Genomic DNA, 22,241 nt, shown 5'->3' with positions numbered 1-22,241 from the left:
AATTTAAACGTCATGGTTCAATTTGAAATTTTTGAAACCATAGTTCATTTTGAAATTATAATTTGAAATGTAATTTATTATTTTTTGCCTCATATCATTTATTTTCTCTTTTCTTTCTTAAATTTGATTTCTTATAAATTGGAGAAATCTGAAATAAAATCCTTTTAGAGGTAGAGACTTTGACTTTGACACATTTTTTTTTTTTTTTTGGATACAAGACTTTGACACACTTAATATACCCTATAGTCTATACTTGTATCATAAATCTGTATTGCCTCTTTGCATGCAAGTGAATCACTGTTGGCAACAATAAATAGCTCATTAAGCAATGATAATGTGACAGTAGATATATGTAATTTTAAAAAAAAATAAAAAATTTAATCTAGTAAACTTGAATTTTTTTTTTTTTGAGGGGGAAGTCTGAAATTTTATTAATGATCGCCTATCAAATCGGCTTGTAAAACTGAAAATAACTGTGGTGGGATTATAAGGAACGATGAAGGTTTGGTTATGGCATCCTGTGCGAAGAAAATTCCAGTGGCGTACAGCGGGTGTGAGATTGAAACCATGGCAGCAGCGGCTGCCCTCTCTTTCGCTTCAGATATTGGCATAAAACGAGCTATCCTGGAAGGTGACTCGTTAGCAGTGATAAAAGCTTTAAGGGAGGATGCTAGTAGCTTACCTCCTATTGGTTTGTTGATAAATGATGTTAAGTCTTTAGCTAATAATTTTGATGAATTATCATACTCTCACACTAAGAGAGAAGGTAATCAAGTAGCGCATGGTCTGGCTAAACTTGTAATTGATTATACATTAAACACTAAATGAATCTATTACAAGAATTTGTAGTCAATATGCTTGAATCGACTCTCACATGAGGACCAATATACTTTTATTTAGTACATTTTTTTTTTGTAAGCACAGTCAATTTTTGTATTATTGTATATCAACCATCATAAAAAAATATTGTTAGGTTCTAAATATTTAGGTATAAATGTTTAGGTTCTAAATGATTTGTATGTTGGCAAACCGAATTCATAAAGTTGTCTATGAATAGATCTTAGTGTCTTTGAAGTGTTCTAGACATTGCTCATAGTGCTACAAGTCATAATTCAAGAATGTACAAGTTGCAAGTTTAGGATTTGAAAACCAGGCTGGCTTGACCAATCGAGAGAAGCCTTCAATCAATTGAGAAACGATCTGCAGATTTTTTTTTTTTTTAAAGCCCAACAACCCATTAAACGTTTAGGGTTTCAGTCCGACTTACTTGGTATATAAGGAAAACACGAAAGCACGTTTTTCAAGTCTTGGAGAGCTACTCTTTTGAGATCTGAGAGGTTTTGTGCTTCTACTCTTTCAAGCATTTACCGGAGTTCATTCTCATACTACAAGTACCGGTGGAATAAAGTTACAACTCAAGCTTTAGATATCAAGCATACTGAAGATCAAAGGCATGAATTGGAAGTTCATGCTGGAGCAGATCCATGTCAAAGAAGTTTAAGGGTTTCAAAGCTAAGTTTGATAATCATAGTTAAGTTTACAAGGAATTAAATATTCTTGACTATAAACTTCTATTTGATGTAGTGGATTGTTCTTATTGGGATAGTTCCCCCTAGGTCTTTTATCTTGAAATTGTTTTGTTTCATTGGTTTTCCTTAATCATCATATATGTGTCTTATTTACTTTTTTGTTGCATGATATGTGTACGTGCAAGTTAGAGTATCAAGACAATGTAAGAGAATGAGTGATGAATCTAATTGTACATTTAAGTGAAAAAGCTTAAGAACAATAAAAATGGAAACTTTAACACTTTAATGTCTAGAGGAATGCAAATGCTAATCCAAGAAAGTAAGGAAGGCAAGGGAAAATATGTGGAAAACCCTTTGAAAGGGATAAAAAACCAGAGGTCAGTGAAGGGGAGAATGTCGCTCACTCTTAGAGCTCTCTATTATGTAAAAGTCAAGGTTTTCATACAATGGTGATGTTCTTCCCAAAGAAAGCCTTTGTTTCTACCTTACTTTTCCTACCAAAGCTTCTACCTTTTTCTCACTATCTTTCTGGGTTCTTGCCCTAATTGTTTGACAACATGTTCCTCTTATAGTACGAGAAATGTTGTTAGGTGCATAAGGGCAGGTGTCAAAACCTGATTTCTCCATTTGAATCCTAATAAAGCAATTGTACTATGTTAAGGCTGGAGGAGAGAGAAAACACGCCAATGTCAGGGTAGTGGGATGAAAGGTGGCTCTGCTACAATGTGGGGAGCAAGCCATAGACAAGGAAAGGAACATCAAGAATACTAGGAGTGATGCACCTGTCCTCAGTAGTGGTCCAACACAAGCTTAGCCAATAAGGGGTGTTCTAAAGCAACTGACCATAAGGGGTCGCTATGTCTATTTTACACTAGTGCTGGTGTCCATGTCAAGTGCAAATTTCACTCTTCCCCAAGATGGTCACGCCGTTGGCACGGGCCAAAGATCTGCTTTTTCAGCCAACGTTCCCCTTCCTTTCCTCACAACTAGCCCACATGTAGGGCTCGAATCCATCCACGTCAGCATTCACACATGCCTTGGCTGGTGTTATGTACAATATGTGTGATGAATATTTAACCTAAATCTATATAATTGACTTAAATATCAACCTAGCAATAAAATTATGTTAAACGTGCTTTCAGGGTCGAAAAACCAGTGGCAAAGCCACTTGATGACCAAGGGGGGCCTAGACCCCCCAAAATTTTTGAAAATAAATTAAAAAATAATAATTTTTGGTTTTTTGGAAATATCCTAAATAATTTGAAAATTTTTAAATAACCTTCTCATGTTGTCCCCCGTACTTGATAATATACATATATATTTAAGAAAGGAAAAAAATAAACATAATTTCATTTAAATAAAATACAATCCATAAATACATATGTCAACCAATTACAATATTTAACATTTAGCATCTTTAAAATGAAACACATAGGTATTTTAACAATTACATCAACAAATAAAATGGGAAAAATTGATATTGTATGTGGCCTGGAGTATGGTACATGATATTGTATGTATTTACGCACTAGATATTGCAAGCAAAATTTAATGCCTTATCATCAACATATAAAAGATTGAGAAAATTGATCTATAGAGAAAAAAATTGGACAATTAATTTCACACTTATAGATGTGGCAGATTAGCTCAAAAAAAAAAAAAAAAACTAGAAAAAATTATAAACTCAACTATTAGATATATAAAAAAAAATGTTATGAAATTTTATATGTATTAAGCATTGTTTATAAAGAATATAGGACCTGGGGTTATGTGCCGCGTGAGAGGGGACGCACTAAAAAATACACAAGATACCACGCCTCTGCCTCATGGTTGGCCATCGATTGAAGTACAACTGTACAAGATCCAATTTAATTCACTATGAATAAACACAATCCTATAGCCAAAACACATCAACTCTCTGCTACATGCATGATACATGGCCATCATTGCAAATACAATAGCAGCTAGTCCACCATAAATGAACAAAATCCCGGAGGGTTAAACACCTGCACTACTGAAACACGCATTTATAGTGCCACCAAAATTGTCTTCCTCTACTCCATGGGTATGGCCAACCCGATCTCTCTCCCTCTATATGAAAAAATCCCACGCAAAAACACTTTACAAAGAGCCTTTGATAGCTTAATCTTTCTCCTTCTCCTTTCTCTCCTTATTTATCGTCTCCTCTTCCTCAACAATCATGGTCTCACTTGGCTCCTTGCTTTTCTATGCGAGTCATGGTTCACCTTCACTTGGGTTCTAATCATCAGCTCCAAATGGAATCCCGTAGAAAATAAAACGTACCCAGACCGCCTCTTGCAACGGTAAGATATAACATATTGTGCCAATGATAAATGACTTTTAGTTGCCACTATAATTCATCTATGGGTTATTTCATAAGGGAAAAATATAAACACCGAGAAAAAGTAATTTTTTTCAAGTTTGAAAATATGACTTCAAAGTCACTATTTTAGGGTATTTGATCAGCGTACAATAAACACGACCTATTTATCATGAATAGTGAAACAATTACTAGTGTACATCGTCTTTACACACTGTTACTATTATATAAATCATGCATATAATTCTGGATACGATGTCTACGAGGGTAAAAAGATTTTCATTTTACTATATTCTTTACTAGGCTATAGGTGTGTAATATGATTTATTGATCGATGTTACGTTGTTCAAAACTTTGAATTCCAACTATCTTGATAAAGGGTATCCGAGCTTCCATCAGTGGACATGTTTGTGACAACTGCGGACCCTGTGCTAGAACCACCAATAATCACAGTAAACACCGTGCTCTCTTTGTTGGCAATTGATTATCCATCTCACAAGCTAGCTTGCTACGTATCGGATGATGGTTGTTCCCCAATCACTTACTACTCTCTTGTGGAAGCCTCAAAGTTTGCAACGCTTTGGGTTCCATTTTGTAAGAAGTACAATATTCATGTTAGAGCCCCCTTTAGATACTTTTCCACTAACCCCCAAACGCTTGGTGGTAGTTCAACTGATTTTCAACAGGAATGGAAAAGAATGAAGGTAATCCGAAGCTTATGTTAGGTGTGAAAATTAATTTTCTATTTTAAATCACAAAAGTAGGTATATATATACTACTATTAGAGAATGCTTTTGTTTGATATACTATCAAATGGGAAAGCGATGAGATCGATGACTGCCTTTAATTTAATCATGTTCAAATTTGTTTGTCTTCATCATTTGTAGGATGAATATGAACGACTTAGCTGCAAAATTGAGGATGCTGTCCACAAGTCCGTGCCATGTGATCTTAGTGGGGACTTTGCAGAATTCTCTAATGTAGAACGCAAAAACCATCCAACAATTATCAAGGTGATTCCGAAGGAAAAAAAAAAATTCAATTATAAAGTGGCTGCTGGCCTCTTTTCTTCTTTTTAATCATTTCACAAAATCTGTCTATGTCACATTCGTTAACTGTTTTTTCATATTATAATTAGAGCAACATTATTTTTATATCATTTAATTGCTAACAGTTTTACTATATATCAAGTACAACTTATTGCATCGATTGTTGTAAAAAATATTATGAAATTTGTGGTACATTAGACTTATTGTTTGGGATGACCTTTTAGCTTAAATAGTTGACTAATGATTTCTAAATGCAGCCGACTCGTGACTAGTGACCTGCTATTTCTATGATTTGTGGGAATTTAATTTTCTACTTTTATCCCAAGCTAGCCTTTCTGCCTTAGGAGACCTAAGTTTTGCCCTTTTCTAAATTATATATAAACGCTCATTTATATAATCTTACTGTAGGTAATATGGGAGAACAAGACAGGTCTTCTAGATGGATTGCCACACTTGATCTATATATCAAGGGAGAAGCTGCCAAAGCATCCACATCATTATAAAGCAGGAGCCATGAATGTTCTAGTAAGATATTTTTCGTGGAAAATAAAATTCATAGAAATTTTAGCTTTTATATAAAACATCCTAAAACTCCTTATCAATGTATTCTAATTGATCATCACCACTTTCTTTTTAAACCTTTTGTACTATATATAGGCCAGGGTCTCTGGTTTGATGACAAATGCTCCTTACATGCTGAACGTAGATTGTGATATGTTTGTCAACAATCCTAAAGCTGCTCTTCATGCAATGTGCTTGTTATTGAGTCCCAACAGTGAAAAAGAAATCGCATTTGCTCAATTTCCACAAGTGTTCTATGATGGATTAAAGAATGATCCATATGCCAATCAGTTCGTGGTTTTTTATGAAGTGCGTCAAATTGAACCTTTATCTTACAAATTAAGACTTTTCTTTTTGTTTCCATCTATAAACAGCATGAAATTTCATAAATATGTTGTGTGACTAAAGAAAATATGCTAACAAAGAAGTAATTCACTGATTGGTCAAGTAATTAACTATTTTTTTCTTATATGCGTAGTATCTGGGGCGTGGAATAGCAGGACTTCAAGGACCTTTATATGGTGGAACAGGATGCTTTCATAGAAGGAAAGTTATCTATAGTCTATCCCCAAATAATGTAGATCCAGTAAATGGTAAGCAATTTATTTTTGGATTTTAACCTATAAAAATGTTATTCTGAAAACTTTCATAAGCAACTAAATTTTTTGTGGCAAGTAACAATACATGAACCATTGAGTCCAAGAGACATGCACATCATTAATGGGGTTTTCCTTGACTAATATTTCCTTTTTCTCTTTCCCCTTTGTCAGAAAAATTGATTGAATCTATTCTCTTAAATTTTGGGAGTTCAACGGAGCTGATCAATTCAGCTACTAAAGCTTTGAAAGGGAAGACAGATACAGTGGCCAATCTTCGAAATTCTATTCATGCAGCAAACCAAGTCTCTGGTTCCTGTTACGAGCATGGAACAAGTTGGGGAACAACGGTTAGTAACCAAAAAATGCAATGTTAGATTCACGATTTTTTTTTTTTTTTTTTTCTCAAAACATTCAATTACTATAACAAAAATTTTGGGTCCCTAAACTTAATCAACCAAAAATATGCAAATTTCAAATTGGGGAACGTGATTTGGTAGCTCAACCATACTTTACAAAACTTTGAAAGTTAGCCTATTGCATGGATCAGTTTTAATGTTTATATTCTTTCAAATTAAAAAAGCTCTAAGTAGCAAGTACATTTCACTGGATATATAGAGGAATGCACATTTATATTTTAAATACAATAATTGTCAATGACAAAGATAAGAATATATCTTCTAAACTGGTTTGTATTCAACTTTATATGTCACACATGTTGAAAAATTCAATCATGTACCTATGTTTTCCCTCATAAATTAAGTTTTAACTTCCTAATTTTATTTTAAAGTCTATATTGAAATGACATTATTATTTAAGGATAAACTGTTATGGAATGTTTCCTATCTATATTCATGGAAGCTTACATATTATTAAGGGCAAACATCACCACCGCTTCTCCTTGGTGCGGTAGTCACACTACAAATATAAATACTTGTGGGGTGTGGAGGGCAAGAGCTGAAGTTCAAGTCTCTAAGAAGGAGCTTCATATACATATATACTTAGATTAGGCTAGAGTAGAAATTCTATTTTATATAAAAAAGGACAAAAATCTGCTAATTTTATTCTAATAAGTAGAGCCAAGTAACTTCATTTTCAAATTGAATGATGTTTCTTTCCTTGTTATTTTGTTTAGTAAGTTTTTTTTTTTTTTTTTTTGTCCAACTCTGATGACTGTGGCTACCGGCCCTGAATCAGGTTGGCTGGAGATATGGATCGACAACAGAGGATATCCACACAGGACTAATGATCCATAAAAGAGGTTGGAGATCCATATTCTGTACACCGGATCTACCAGCCTTTTTAGGGTGCGCACCCTCAGGTGGACCTGCTGCAGCGACACAAATGAAGAGGTGGACCACAGGCTTGCTTGAAATTCTTTTCAGCAAAAGTTGTCCCTTGTTTGCCACACTCTTTGGAAAGCTTCAATTTAGGCAATGCCTAGCCTATCTTTGGTTCCTCACGTGGGGCATGCGCCCTGTTTTTGAGCTATGCTATGCTGCTCTGCCAGCATATTGCATCATTACCAACTCTCACTTCTTGCCCAAGGTGAGGGCAAACCTCAAACCTCCAATTTCATTGATTTATAAGTCTGAGTATGCGTGTTTTGATAATTCACTAATTTGAGTTGTGCATGATTGTGGTCATATCTTTGTTTGATATTTCTTGCATGATCTATTTTTTTCGATGAAAATAATGTGGTGTTAATCTCTAACAAAAGATAACTAGCTTATATTAAGCAATATAAAATCTAAGTCATCATATATGTAACCCTAATACTTACCTCCGTGTCTGTCAGGTGATAGCTTGCGTTGTTTCATTCTTGAGCACATCATCAATATTTGTTCTATATTTATCCCTAAATGAGATTAACAAAATTTGCATGATGAAGCTCATGAAACTATAATATATGCAAAATCTACATTATAGATTTTTCAAAAACTGTTTTTTCCAATCTTAAATATCCAGGTTCAAGAACCAACATTATATGTACTAGTTGCAATCTTCGTCGTTTACAACATATCCACTTTATCCGAGTATCTAAGAACCGGCGAGTCAATTCAAGCTTGGTGGAATAACCAAAGAATGTCAAGAATAAACACAGTGAATGCATGGTTATTCGGATTGCTAAGTGTCATACTCAAGCTCTTAGGAATATCCGAGACAGTCTTTGAAGTAACACAAAAAGACCAATCTAGTGATGATGCCAATGATATTGAAGTCGGAAGGTTCACCTTCGATGGGTCCCCAATTTTCCTGCCAGGTACAACCATTTTGCTGGTGCACCTAACTGCGTTGGTTGTGACCTTGTTAAAGTGGCAACCACCACCTCGAGATGGGCATGGGTCAGGGCTAGGGGAGGTCTTCTGCAGTGTGTATTTGGTGATATGCTTCTGGCCATTTTTGAAGGGTTTAGTTGGGAAAGGAAGACATGGAATTCCCTTATCCACCGTATGGAAGTCAGCTGCTTTGGCATTATTTTTTGTGCACTTGTGCAGAAGGACTATAATGCATTGAGACTTCTGATCATGAAATTATTTTATTTTCTCATATGAGTTTAGGCTTTGGTCATGAAAGTATGATGTTACTACAGTAATTTCAAACTGAAATTTAGAAAATCAAAAGCTGTACGAAGTTGACTTCGTTGAAAATGTGTGATCTTAGGTTGTTTCCCCTCAAAGTTTCAATCCATTCCTCTGAATTGGATTAATTTTAATTCCTATTTTCACAAACAAAGAGGTTTCTAAACAACCCGCCGAAGGATTACAATGAAACTTTGTTCTTTATGCATAGCAAAATAAAGGATTTTAGTGTTTTAATCATATGTACTGTAATCTGACTAGTAATTTCTTTTTTTAACTGGTTAGAAATCTATCTTAAAGTTCTCCCCGGGAGATATATAGAACCCGAGACCCCCTTAACCCCCCCCCCCCCCAAACAAAAAAAGAAAAAGCATCCTACGTACGTTAATTTGCCATTTTGCTTGATCTGTAACACATACGTTAATTTCTGTGCTCTCATGAACAACAAATATGCTATCTGCCATCAGTTAACTTAGCCAACTAGTTTATGTAGTTAATTGTTGTTCAAAAAGCTAGAAAGCACGGACACGGTTGGGAGGGTGCCGCACCCGAGTCCGACGCGGTTGTCCGCACCTCGGTGCCGCGTTTGAGTTTTTTTTTTTTTTTTCACGGATTTGCACCGACTCAGCTAGATTCGCACCGATTTGGCTTCGATTCGCGCCAAACCGGGAAGATTCAGCCAGAATCGAGCCGTATCGGGTCGTATAGGCCGGCGATCGAAACGGCCGAAACAGGCCAAAATCGGCCTTGAATCTCGCCGGAACAGCCGAAATCGGCTTTGAATGAGGGCCAAACACCCTAAATCTGTCATTCCTCAATTTATTTTCAATATTTGTTGCTTCTTTTTGTGTTTTCTTTTTGGTTTTGTGTTTTGTTTTGTGTTTTTTGCCTTCTTCTTTCTTTGTTTTGTGAATCAAGGCATAGTAATATGTTTTTTAAGAATATTTTAATTGTAATAATATATAGAAAATATAAATAAAAATATTTTTAATAATTTTTTAATTGCGGAGTCCCGCTGCACCCGTACCCACCTTTTTTAAAAATTGCCGAATCCCGCACCCGCACTTGAGTCCCAAAATGCACCCGCGCTTCATAGTCGAAAAGTACTTTTTGGTGCTAATTTTTAGGACCAGTTTCATTTTATTTCTCCCAAGACTATATGTATCTAGTATTGGTTGTTTAGAAATGTGTCCATATTACCATGCTCACTACTCATTTTTTATTTTACTCTCAAAAACTGTTGACAAGTTTAAGGAATTGCAGACATGTTGCCGACCCTCATTTCTTTTTAGTTCTCATTAAAACTAATTTTGTCATTTTTTGTTCAACGTTGCAGTGTAACTTTATCATACGCTCACCGAAAAATGCTGAGTTGTTTTAATAGATTGTTGACATGTTGCTCCATGGGAATAAAATAAAATAAATAATTTTTAACCCGCATATAACAGACACGTTAGCGTGGCATGAAATGGACGAATCTCTCTCTCTCTCTCTCTCTCTCTCTCACACACACACATATATATATATATAATAAAAACAAAAAATGCAGCAAGTTTAAGAAAAAGATAGCAATCAGACAAAACCAAGAAAAATTTAGGCACAAACAATTTGAGTAACCAAAGGGGATTTGGAACTAGGAAAGAGATTGATGAAGGAAAGAAGACAACAAACGGAGAGAGATTGACAGCAACATCAAGAAAACCCCACACCACACCTCATAAGTCATAACTCATAACAGATATTGGAATATACTAACTAACAATATGCGACAATCATATTCCATGCGCATAATGTTGATTTTTTATATTAAATGTTAAATAATTGTATTAATCTGATTACAGAGTAGCTGCTGGCCTCTTTTCTTCATATTAATGATTTTGCTAAATCTGTTTAGGTCACCTTCATAATTATTTTGTAGATTATTAATAAAATAGATTGTAATTAGTGCAAAATTATTTTTATAATAATTAATTATACTGACAACTTTTACTATGTACAAGTACAACTTACCGCATCAATTAATTATGTTTAGCTTGGACCCCGCTAGGAAATAATCTTGACTTCGCCATTGGCACCACTGGTGCAGGGTTGTAAGCTGACGCTCATGTGACTCTTCTTTCTAGACTGTGACATTTTAATATTTAATACTCACTTTTCACATTTGCAAGGGCCACTTGCACAATTCACTCTTTTTCCTCAACTCAAAATTATCACTTCAAAAATATGGGACCATGAGTTTTTGAGAGGCCTGCTCCATAGAATCTGCACACAAAATGGACTCCTGTGGACTACAAAACATACCCCGATCGCCTCTTGCAATGGTTTGTCTAATTCACATCTTTTGTCTTTTGCTTTTCTTCTTCTTCTTCTTTTTGTGTGATTCACCACATTACATATCCTTTTTTATGGCTCCCCAATAATTTTCAATTTTACGTAAAATATACCAAAATGAAAACAAAATAAATAACGTATGCAACATGTTTAATGTTCATAACATCAAGTAGAGAATTTTATGAATAGGGTACCAGAGCTTCTTCCTCCGGTGGACATGTTTGTGACAACAGCAGACCCGGTGCTAGAACCAACTATCATCACAGTGAACACCGTGCTCTCTTTGTTGGCAGTTGATTATCCAGCTAACAAGCTTGCTTGCTATGTATCTGATGATGGGTGTTCCCCTCTCACACTCTACTCTCTCATTGAAGCCTCTAAATTTGCTAATCTTTGGGTACCATTTTGTAAGAAATACAATATTCAAGTTAGAGCTCCCTTCAGATACTTCTCCTGTTCCTGTGAGTCCATATTGCCCGGTGACCATTCTCCAGGATTCCAAATTGAATGGAAAAAGATGAAGGTAATTGAGCCAGATTATGCTTGGAAATAGTACCACTTTTTTTATTAAAAAAAAAATTGACTGAAACTTAAATGTTGAATGTAGAGATAAGAGGTGGGTAGATCGAAGAAATTGGCCCAGTGCTTGAATATTACTGTAGACTTATTTAGATTATAGCACATATTTACTTTTGGCCTTATGTGTCATTATTGCAACAAGTCCAGCACACTAGCTAAGTCCAAAAAATTGCATCAGCCAAAAATTCTAATAAAATTTTACCACAAATCTATTAATGTTGTATGACTTATTAGCACCTTTTACCACCTTATTAAATTAAGGCATGAGATCAAGGGAAAGGTAATCTCTTGTGGTTTAAATTAGATTTAGAGATTTCACTTAATTTGAAATTTGAAATTAAATTAAAATTAAAATATAATTAAATTAAAATATAAAACCTGAACCACCGAATGAAATGTCATATGCCTGAACATATATACTAAAAGTTAGTCTCTAATCTCTTGTTAGGATGAGTATCAAAAGCTAGAAGGAAAACTCGAATATGCTGCTCAAAACTCCGTGCCATATGATAATTCTTCAGAGTTTGTGCCATTCAAGAACATCGAGAGTAGGAACCATCCGACTATAATCAAGGTAGACCATTTTATTTAGTTTCAATTAAATGCTTGGTGTTTTTTCAATGAAAACTTAATGCTTATACTCATCTGAATTGCAGAACAGGGACCATTTAATTGTCCTTTGGGTGAAGTGAAATATCAATAACTATGAAGCTCTACCATTTTTAAATATTTTTTAAATGAATGGATAATTCCATTTCATAAGAAGAATCATTATAAAAGTTCTTTTATTATGTTTTAAAGCGTTACCTTGCAATTCTTCTATAAAAATAAAAAGCTTGGCCTTGCAATTCTTTTAAAAAAAAAGATTGGCCTTGCAATTCTTCTAAAAAAAATTTTGGCCTTGCATGTCAATAACTATCTATATATTCAGCTCTATCATTGACCTTTTTTCTTTTTTCTTTTTTTTTTTGCTAGCAAGCTCTATCATTCACTTATTGATTTAAGGCCAAAGTTCTATTACATTTACAAATGTTGATTTGGAAGCATGCATTTGATACTCACCCCAATAAAGGTTTTTTTTTTTTTTTTTTTGGGTTGAGATACACCCTCATAGAGTATTAAGAGAGTATTCAAAAGTTATTCAAAATATTTGGACATAATTTTTAAATAAAGAAAATGACATTTTCTTTTAACTCTTTCTTTTTCTTTTTAATATTGGATACGAGGTTTGAGATTATGGAAGAGGTCAAGAAATGCTACAGCTTAAAAAAATAAAAAGAAAAAAAGATATTAAAGTTTTGAAATTTACAGAGAGTCAATAAATCATCATGCAAAATCGGACCAGTGTATATCCTCGTGTAAACCCCATTATCCATACCCAATTAATCATGGGATTTTTTTTTTTTTTGATAAGATTAATCATGGATGGGACTTAAACTAGAGCTATGTACTATAGTATAAACACCATAATCCAAAATTTCACATTTATGTCATGGCAGGGCTGAGTTTTTATTTTTAAAATTAATCTTTATACAATATGAAAAGGCAAAAATTGAGAGGAATTTCAATTAAGAATCCAAATTAACCTCTAATTTTTTTTTAAAAAAAAAGAAGGTTGTATCTTTATTCTGATTGTATTCCAATTTTATGCTAAATGTCGCTTTAATTGTCTTATTGTATAATACCAAGTGTCTTCATATTTTAAATACGCTATTACAATTATATGCAAAGTGTCCATTTTCTCCCCAGAAAAAAAAAAAATATATATATATATATATATATATATGCAAAATGTCCTCCCAATTATACTTTAATAACGGTTGGATTTTATCTCACTTCAATTTCTCAGAAGTAAGACTTAAGATTTGATTTTATTTACATTAATATATATATTTTTTAGGACAAAATATGTTTGTATTATTAAAAGTACTTAGCCAGCAAACCGTGTACGAAAGTTAAAAATATGATTTTATCTCAAAAATAATTTTCTTTTTCTTTTATTTTATTCCCTTTTTTTAGAATATTTTATTTTATACCTTTTTTTTTTTTTTTTTGAGAAATACATACACACATATATAGAGGTAGGGAGATAAGATAAGAGAATACACTCACACGCCAACACCAAAACTGCATGTGACAATTAGTGTCGCGGAGCAAATGATAAACCCTTTCTCAAAATCACACCTTACTATGTGAAACAACTCAACAACATTGAATATCTTTTCTTTGATAAACACACACACACACACACACATATAGGGGTAGAGAGATGAGATAAGGGAATACATTCACACACCAACACCAAAACTGCATGCGGCAGTTAGTGTCGCGGAGTAAGTGATAAACCTCTTCTTAATATCACATCTTACCGATGTGAAATAACTTAACAACACTGAGTATCTTTTTTTTTTAGAAACACACACACACACATATATAGGGGTAGGGAGATGAGATAAGGGAATACACTTGTAAGTGCACAATTGCACCTGGCCCCAAGAACAGTTACGGGCTCAGGCCCAATGAGCCTTAAACAATATGAATTTGTAGAGTGTGGGCTTGAAACCCAGGTTAGAAGTGTTTGAGGATTAAATGACAAGCCAAAGATTGCAAACACCTGAAAGCAACAAGGAATATTGTAAATCAACCTGCTCGGACGTAAGCCGAGAGCTGTTCTTATATTATCTCTTTCTCTTTTTTGTTCTTTTTCTTTTTAGATTACAAAGAAGGGCCCCCCCCCTATTTCTGTTCTAAGTTGCTCCTTAAATACTCCTCTTTTTGATACTTTGTACACGTGTTGCCCCAACTCCCCCTTAGCCTAGATATTTCTTTTCTCAGTGCCTTTGAATAGTAACCAGAAGTTTCCCTTCCACTGTTCAGGTGTCACTTCCCCATTAATGCGGCCAGGGTGGTAGGTGCAGGGTCTTTAATGTGGAGGTGGCAGCCTTTATCTTTGGTATTTCTCTAACATCGGTGCTTCTGGGACATTCAAGGGTTTACCCCCTTTAACCATTGGTCTTGACCGTGTCATTCCCTAACCTTTACCATGAAGTCCCGGGTTCTCCGGTGTCCGTCCGAAGAGAAATTCACCCTCGGCTGGATCCTCGGATCCTCGGCGTATGGGCCGACCCGTAGTACTAACAAATTCTAAACCCAAGAGCAGGTCGGCCTTCCTTAGCATGGCCCAAAGGCCCACATCCCCATCAAGGTCTTTTTACTCCCCACAATAGCCCCTCAAAACTCTAATTTTCAACGTCCGAGGAGAAAAATAGGGTTTTGACCTGACGAGAACCTACTCCATACACTTTGTGAGTGATTGCACGTGTGGAAATCGTTTCGCGTCCCAGAAGATACCACTTGGCGGTTTTATTTTAAAAAACGCGCGCATTTATTGCTGTAAGCTACACATTGTCCCCCACGTTCAACGGCGAGATGGGTATCCAACGGTTCTCGTTACTCCACGAAAATTTGGGCGGGACAAATATAATTTCGAGGCCGCTTTTCCGCACATCGTGACGCTTCGGGAACCTGCGCCCTCATTTAATTCCCCAGGGGCTAATCCCATCAAAACATCAGCAGTCATACTTTACCTGCAGAAAACCGTGGAAATTTGCACACCTTCAACTTTGTAAGTTCTTGCTCTCTCTATTCTTAACATTTTCTCCTCGGATATAGTCCTCGGCTGTCCTCGTAGATATTCTCCCCTTTAGAGTTTAGCCTTTCGTTCTTCTCTGATGGGTAGGTTTAAGTGTCTAGTTGATACCGCCGCTGGAATGGAAGGCTTCAGAGCCAAGTATAACATTCCCGGCGATGTAGGCTTAAAATACTGCCCGGCAGAAGCCGTGGCCGGTTCTAGAAAAGAGGGAGAGGTTATCATCCCAATGATAGCCTTTATAGAGGGTGGGATGACCCTCCCAATGAGACCTGTAACTAGGGAGTACCTTCACAACCACCGGTTGTGTCCCGATCAGTGCCTCCCAAACGTTTTTAGAGTTTTGGGTAGCGTCGACGCTTTAAACGAGCAAATGGGTCTAAACCTCACCTGGCACGATGTTGTCTTTTTGTACGAGTCCCATAAACTCTCCAACGTAGGTTACTATATTAAATCCCGCTCCAGCGTCGTTAGGCTAATCTCCTGTCTGCCCAAATCCAACAAAGGGATGAAGGATGACTACCTGATCGTCTCTAGGAATTGGCACGACGGCCTCCACTGCCCAGTTGAGTGGGGAAATCCAGGTGCGACACCTTAGGATTAACCTCCCCATCTCACAACTTCCTTTAATACTCACAAACATGCACACTAACATGTATTTACATTTGTTTAACTTTATCACTAGCTGTGTGAATCTGACCATGTTGTTCACTTTCACATCTTTCTTTGCAGATAAGCAGCACGTGCGTCCGCGCCTGAGCCATTGCAGCGTTGCCGATCTAAACTGAGTGCTTCGCTCCGAGGTGTTTGTCAGCGAGGACTTACAACTTAGAGCTGCTCATCTGATTCTGGGGTACAATCCCATCTCTTCAGACTTCCAGGAGATAGAAAACGCCATAATCGCGGGTGACCGAAGACGAAGGAAAATAAACATAGCTCGGCCCCACTTTTTGGACGACCACGATCTCCCTGACGCCCCTCACACCGTTTTGTACAACCAACCCATAGCGGCAATTCCCCTCGCCGTGCACTCTTAGGCAACTGTTGTTCCAGAAGAGCAGGTGTCTTCTTCACATACACTAGACGAAGAGATAGATCAATTCCAACTTGAAGACACCGAAAGACCTCGAGGGAATCAATTCGTCGTACTTTCTGACGAGGAGGAAGAAGTCACCGAGGCCTCTGGAATTGCAGGGTTTGTAGTTGCCCGACCGGAAGACGAATCCGAGGAGGACATGGATAGGATGCAGGATCTCCTAACCAAGAGAGGTGCGAAGGTCGCCGGGAAAAAGACGGGGGCGTCCCAAGTTCTTCCAATTTTGCCACCTCCCCCTCCTCCAGCCGAGCCAAAACTTCCAGCCGAGGATCCCAAAAAGAAGAGAAAGGGGGAGGCTGAGGGGACGATCAGCAAGGACCCCAAGAAACCACGACAACAACCCCACCGGTTCAGCAGCAGAAGCTGGATAAAGGCAAGGGTAGGGCCCGCTCAGTTGAAAGCGGGGAGATCAGGGATGAGGCCGAAGTGCGCCGAGCACCGGTCACCTGGTCCCCTGACTTAAGATTGGATGGTGCACCCATCTCCTGCCAATCCAGTATAAGGGCGGTTCAACAAGGCCATGCCCACCACTTGGCGGAAGTGTTGGAGCGCCCTCTTCTGCTGCCCAAGGACATAGAAACCTTGGAAAAAATGAGCCAGCCACAACTATTCCTCTCTTTAAAAAGAGACCTAGCGCTGTCAAGTTTCCCCCTTTTTAGGAAGATTCCACTTTAACAATATTGATAAGTTTTTTTTTTACTATTCCTGATCCCATCATACTTTGTTACAGGCCATTCAGGAGGTCTTTGTAGCCGAGAAGTTCATAGAAGACACTCGGAAGAAGGCCAGAACTGAGCTGGAGATTAGGATGGAGACTGAGAAGTCCTTGGGCACGGCCCTTGCTGAGAACGAGAAGCTTACCTCGGAGGTGGCTAATCTAAAGAGAGAAAAGAATGGGGCCGAGGCGAATCTGAAGACCATGAAGACCCAGATAGAAGGGCAGCGCAAGCTCCTTCGCGAAAAAGATGATGAGCTCTCCCGAGCCCAAAGGGAACGCTCGGATTTGAAAAAGGAACTTACACTGATGAAGGAAGAAGCCAGCTCATTCCAAAGCTCTTTACAGGCTGCGAAGCAGACGAGCTACGAGGAAGGGGTAGCAACCACCGAGGAGCAGCTGACAGAGGCCTTCGCGGCTTTGTGCCGGGAGTACTGTCAGAAAGTCTGGGGGGAAGCCCTAAACGTAGCTGGAGTTCCTCTATCCTCGGATCTGAGGAAGTCCGAGAACGTTTGGCTTCCCCTGGAGATACAGGAGATTGAAGAGGCTCTTGCTGCTACTCCTACCCCTGAGTCAACTCTCCCTGCTCTGCCTCCGATGGTCCCACAGCTAACTCCAGATCCTACAGAACCTTCAGGTTCCAACAAAGAGAAGGAAGGAGGCGGGGATGCTGAGAAGGACTTGAGCCAGAAAGTGGAACCCAACGTCCTTCCAATGAAGACAACAGACAAAGGAAAGCAAGTCCTGACTCCCTTTGAGCTGGAGTTGAGAAAGACCGAGGCCACCAGTACCTCTCAGCAAGACCCCCCTCCAAAAGCTTAGGACCTAGCTTTAGGACTTTTCTTTTTCTACATCTGGATTAAATATGTAATGTACATTTAAGTGATTAATGAAGAACTATTTCGTTTGATCCTGATTTATGCCGCATCCATTTTACTTTATTCTTGTTATATTGGTCATAAAGATTGCCATTAGTACATGGCCAAAAAGGGGCAGAGCAAACAAATCTAACTTCAAGTTTTGCACAATCATAACCTCCAAACAGTCATTCGCGTGTTATTAAAAACTTAATAAAAAGTGAAATGGCTAACATGTTTAAACAATGCCTTGGTTAAAAAAGAGAGACCTCATATAACGATTAAAACCTTATAATGTGTAGCATTGTTTTTAGCAGGATGTAAGATCCGAGGACCACTCCTTTCTCACATAAATTTGCTTAATACTTTTAAAGAAATAAAACTTAAGATCCGAGTTATTGAACGGTAAGGCACTAACTCCCAGACACAATAAGAAGTTTAACTTTGATCAAGTTTATAGTCCGAGGACAAGACTTAACTAATTTTCCATTTGATTCTTTAGACCATTAACTTCAAATGTTAATTTTCCCAGAGCAAGAGGTCCGAGGACCCGGCATAACTAAGGTTCTGTTTAACAAATGAAAAGATATCAATTTCCACAAGGTTTGTGGTCCGAGGACGACACTTAACCAAGTTTCTGTTTGATTCTTAAGATCAGTAACTTCAAATGTTAATTTCCCCAAAGTAGGAGGTCCTAGGACCCGACATAACTAAGGTTCTGTTTAACAAATGAAAAGATATCAATTTCCACAAGGTTTGTGGTCCGAGGAAGACACTTAACCAAGTTTCTATTTGATTCTTAAGAACAGTAACTTCAAATGTTAATTTTCCCAAAGTAGGAGGTCTTAGGACCCGACATAACTAAGGTTCTGTTTAACAAATGACAAGACATCAATTTCCACAAGGTTTGTGGTCCGAGGACTGCACTTAACCAAGTTTCTATTTGATTCTTAAGAACAGTAACTTCAAATGTTAATTTTCCCAAAGTAGAAGGTCTTAGGACCCGACATAACTAAGGTTCTGTTTAACAAATGTCAAGACATCAATTTCCACAAGGTTTGTGGTCCGAGGACTGCACTTAACCAAGTTTCTGTTTGATTCTTAAGAACAGTAACTTCAAATGTTAATTTCCCCAAAGTAGGAGGTCCGAAGACCCGGCATAACTAAGGTTCTGTTTAACAAATAACAAGACATCAATTTCCACAAGGTTTGTGGTCCGAGGACGACACTTAACCAAGTTTCTGTTTGATTCTTAAGAACAGTAACCGCAAATGTTAATTTCCCCAAAGTAGGAGGTCCGAAGACCCGACATAACTAAGGTTCTGTTTAACAAATGACAAGACATCAATTTTCACAAGGTTTGTGGTCCGAGGACGACACTTAACCAAGTTTCTGTTTGATTCTTAAGAATAGTAACTGCAGGTGTCAGAGGTACTCATAAATTTGAAATATTAACTGAAAAAAACCTCTTTTATTAATAATAATACCTTCTAAGATTATTTACATTCCACGGGCGTGGTACAATTTTTTCATCTAGGTCAGCTAGCCGATATGACCCTATGCCTGCTACTGAAACAATGCGATAGGGGCCTTCCCAGTTGGGTCCTAGCTTACCCCAAGCTGGGTTCTTAGAAGTGCCTAAAACTTTCCTTAGTACAAGATCACCAGGTGCAAGTGGTCTTAGCTTCACGTGGGCGTCATATCCCCGTTTTAGCTTCTGTTGATAATAAGCCATTTGGACCATAGCTGCCTCACGTCGTTCCTCGAGTAAGTCAAGATCTTTCTCCAGGAGTCCATTGTTATTCTCCGGGCTAAAGGAGCTCGTCTTTAGGGTGGGAAAACCAGATTCCAGAGGTATCACCGCCTCAGCTCCATAAGTCATAGAGAATGGCGTTTCTCCCGTGGACCTGCGCGGTGTGGTCCGATACGTCCATAGAACATGAGGGAGCTCTTCTACCCATCTGCCCTTCGCATCGTCCAACCTTTTCTTAAGCCCACTGACTATGACCTTGTTAACGGCCTCGGCTTGCCCATTTCCCTGAGGATACGCTGGGGTGGAGTATCTGTTTATGATACCCATGTCACCACAATATTGCCTAAAGGCCTTGCTGTCAAATTAAACGCCATTGTCGGAGATAAGTGTGTGTGGTATACCGAATCTAGTGACAATATTTTTCCAGACAAACTTCTTGGAATCAATATCTCTGATATTTGCTAAGGGCTCGGCCTCAACCCATTTGGTGAAATAGTCTGTTCCCACAAGAAGCCATCTTTTATTTCCTGCTGCTCTCGGAAATGGCCCCACTATGTCCAATCCCCATTGCGCAAAAGGCCAAAAACTGGAGATAAGGTTAAGAACCCCACCAGGTTGATGAATATTAGGGGCGAACCTCTAGCACTGATCACATTTCCTGGCATAGTCTTGAGCCTCCCTTTGCATATTGGGCCACCAATAACCCTGAGTCAGAGCTCTGTGGGCTAAGGACCTTCCCCCAGTGTGGCTGCCACAAATCCCTTCATACAATTCTTCTAGAAGCCCTTCCGTTGAATCAGGGTGTACACACAACAAGTACGGTCCTGAAAAGGATCGTTTGTATAGTTTCTGGTCCTCGGACAACCAGAAACGTGGCGCCTTTCGGCGTATCTTATCTGCTTCAGATTTGTCCTCAGGAAGGACATCATTCCTAAGAAAAGATATGACCGGGTCGATCCAACTAGGTCCAGGCCTTATTAGATGGACGCGAGCCGCCCTGGCGGGGATAAGAGTGGGCTCTAGCAGATCCTCCACAAGGATAATCCTGGGCAAGTCCTGAGCCGAGGACGTTGCTAACGTAGCCAAGGAATCGGCATGAGTGTTCCCACTCCTAGGGATATGAGCTAAGACGAAGGAGTCAAACTCTGCTTGCTGACGCTTAACCTGGGCCAGATATTCTTGCATTCTTGGGTCTCTAGCCTCCATGGTCCCCATGACCTGGCTGACAACTAACTGAGAGTCCGAGAACACATGGACGCCTGGCGAGGATGGCTGTATATGGAGAGTATGCGTCAACCACAATAAAATCCACCTCAACCGTTTCTGAGCCGGATTGAACGGGCAAACGGATCTGTCCCTTCGGCACAACGGCTCTCCCTTCAAAGCTTATAAGCGGCGAATCATAAGGAGTAAGATCTTCCAGCTTCAATCTTAACCCCTTAAATAGATCAGGGTACATGATGTCTGCACCGCTGCCCTGATCTATCATCACCCTCCTCACATCATAGTTCCCTATCCTGAGGGTGACCACAAGAGCATCATCATGGGGCTGGATAGTCCCTACCTTATCCTCCTCGGAGAAACCGAAGACGGGCAAAGTGCCCCTCAACCTCTTCGGCCTGCTACCCACATCCTCGAACTGAGGATGGGAAACCACCATCACCCTAGTGGGACCTGAGCCGGTCCTACTAGGTGCAGCGAAGATAACATTGATTGTTCCCAATGCCGGCCGAGACGAATTGTTCCTCTGATTGTTTGAACCTGACTGGCTGCCCTAACCAGTAGGTTGACACAAGTGCTGCTTCAGTTTTCCTTCACTAACAAGCTGCTCCAGATGGTTCCAAAGGGTCCGATAGTTCTCGGTAGTGTGGCCCACATCCTGATGGTACTGGCAAAAGAGGTTCTGATTCCTCTTCGCAGGGTCCCCTGACATCTTACCAAGCCATTTAAAGAAGGGTTCTTTACGAACTTTCTCCAGCAGCTGATGTACTGGTTCCCGGAATACAGTGTTCACGGCCTGAGGTGCTGCCGAGGCAGACTGTCCGACGTAATCTCTCTTCGGCCTGTTATTGTTGTATCTGTCCGACCTGAAATCCCTTCTCTCTTGCGGGATAACCTTCTCCTTTCCCTTTCCTTGCTGTTGGTCTTCCTCCACTCTCTTATACTCGTCAATACGGTCCATGAGGCGACGTACACTGCGAACAGGCTTTTTAGTCAAAGACTTTCTCAGGTCGTGATCAGTAGGAAAGCCTACCTTAAAGGTATTAAGCGCCACCTCATCAAAGTCGTCATCTATTTCATTAAACATCTTCCAGTAACGGTCGGAGTATGCTTTCAACGTCTCCCCTTCCCTCATGGTCATGGATAACAGCGAGTCCAATGGCCGAGGTACTCTGCTACACGTAATGAACCGTGAAGCGAATGCCCTAGAAAGCTCCCCAAACGAACTTATAGACCCCGACTTAAGGCCGTTGAACCACCTCATAGCAACAGGTCCCAGGCTAGAGGGGAAAACTTTACACATCAGGGTCTCGTTGTGAGAGTGCACCGCCATCCTCTGGTTAAAGTGACTCACATGCTCCACCGGATCAGTCCGGCCATTA

At 38.7% G+C, this 22,241-nt stretch overlaps 2 protein-coding genes across 2 annotated transcripts in view; both read left to right on the top strand.

The window, feature by feature from the left end:
• Positions 1–3,557: 3,557 nt before the first annotated feature.
• Positions 3,558–8,745, top strand: LOC142641482 (cellulose synthase-like protein H1). The gene is made up of 9 exons (XM_075815924.1): positions 3,558–3,853; positions 4,250–4,574; positions 4,758–4,883; positions 5,328–5,444; positions 5,577–5,789; positions 5,959–6,073; positions 6,251–6,426; positions 7,274–7,624; positions 8,045–8,745. Exons 1-9 carry the CDS (start codon positions 3,591–3,593, stop codon positions 8,591–8,593), a joined length of 2,235 nt encoding a protein of 744 aa, XP_075672039.1. The 5' UTR covers positions 3,558–3,590; the 3' UTR covers positions 8,594–8,745.
• A 2,425-nt stretch (positions 8,746–11,170) lies between these two features.
• Positions 11,171–22,241, top strand: part of LOC142639789 (cellulose synthase-like protein H1) — a 35,432-nt gene continuing 24,361 nt past the window's right edge. The window contains exons 1-2 of the mRNA XM_075813925.1: positions 11,171–11,512; positions 12,017–12,142. Of these exons, the coding sequence (XP_075670040.1) occupies positions 11,171–11,512; positions 12,017–12,142 (468 nt within the window). The remainder of the gene's footprint in view (positions 11,513–12,016; positions 12,143–22,241) is intronic.

This window comes from Castanea sativa, chromosome 6, assembly GCF_040712315.1.
Source record: "Castanea sativa cultivar Marrone di Chiusa Pesio chromosome 6, ASM4071231v1".
NCBI classification, from domain to species: domain Eukaryota; kingdom Viridiplantae; phylum Streptophyta; class Magnoliopsida; order Fagales; family Fagaceae; genus Castanea; species Castanea sativa.
The sequence above is the reverse complement of the archived record's forward strand: the minus strand, read 5'-3'. Positions and strand labels throughout refer to the sequence as shown.

Bases quoted from the DNA above. Each gene is read 5' to 3' on its own strand.
- LOC142641482 (XM_075815924.1), top strand. From the start codon at position 3,591: ATGGGTATGGCCAACCCGATCTCTCTCCCTCTATATGAAAAAATCCCA. The intron at 4,575-4,757 runs GTAATCCGAAGC...CATCATTTGTAG, and splicing joins AGGAATGGAAAAGAATGAAG to GATGAATATGAACGACTTAG. The intron at 6,427-7,273 runs GTTAGTAACCAA...GCCCTGAATCAG, and splicing joins GAACAAGTTGGGGAACAACG to GTTGGCTGGAGATATGGATC.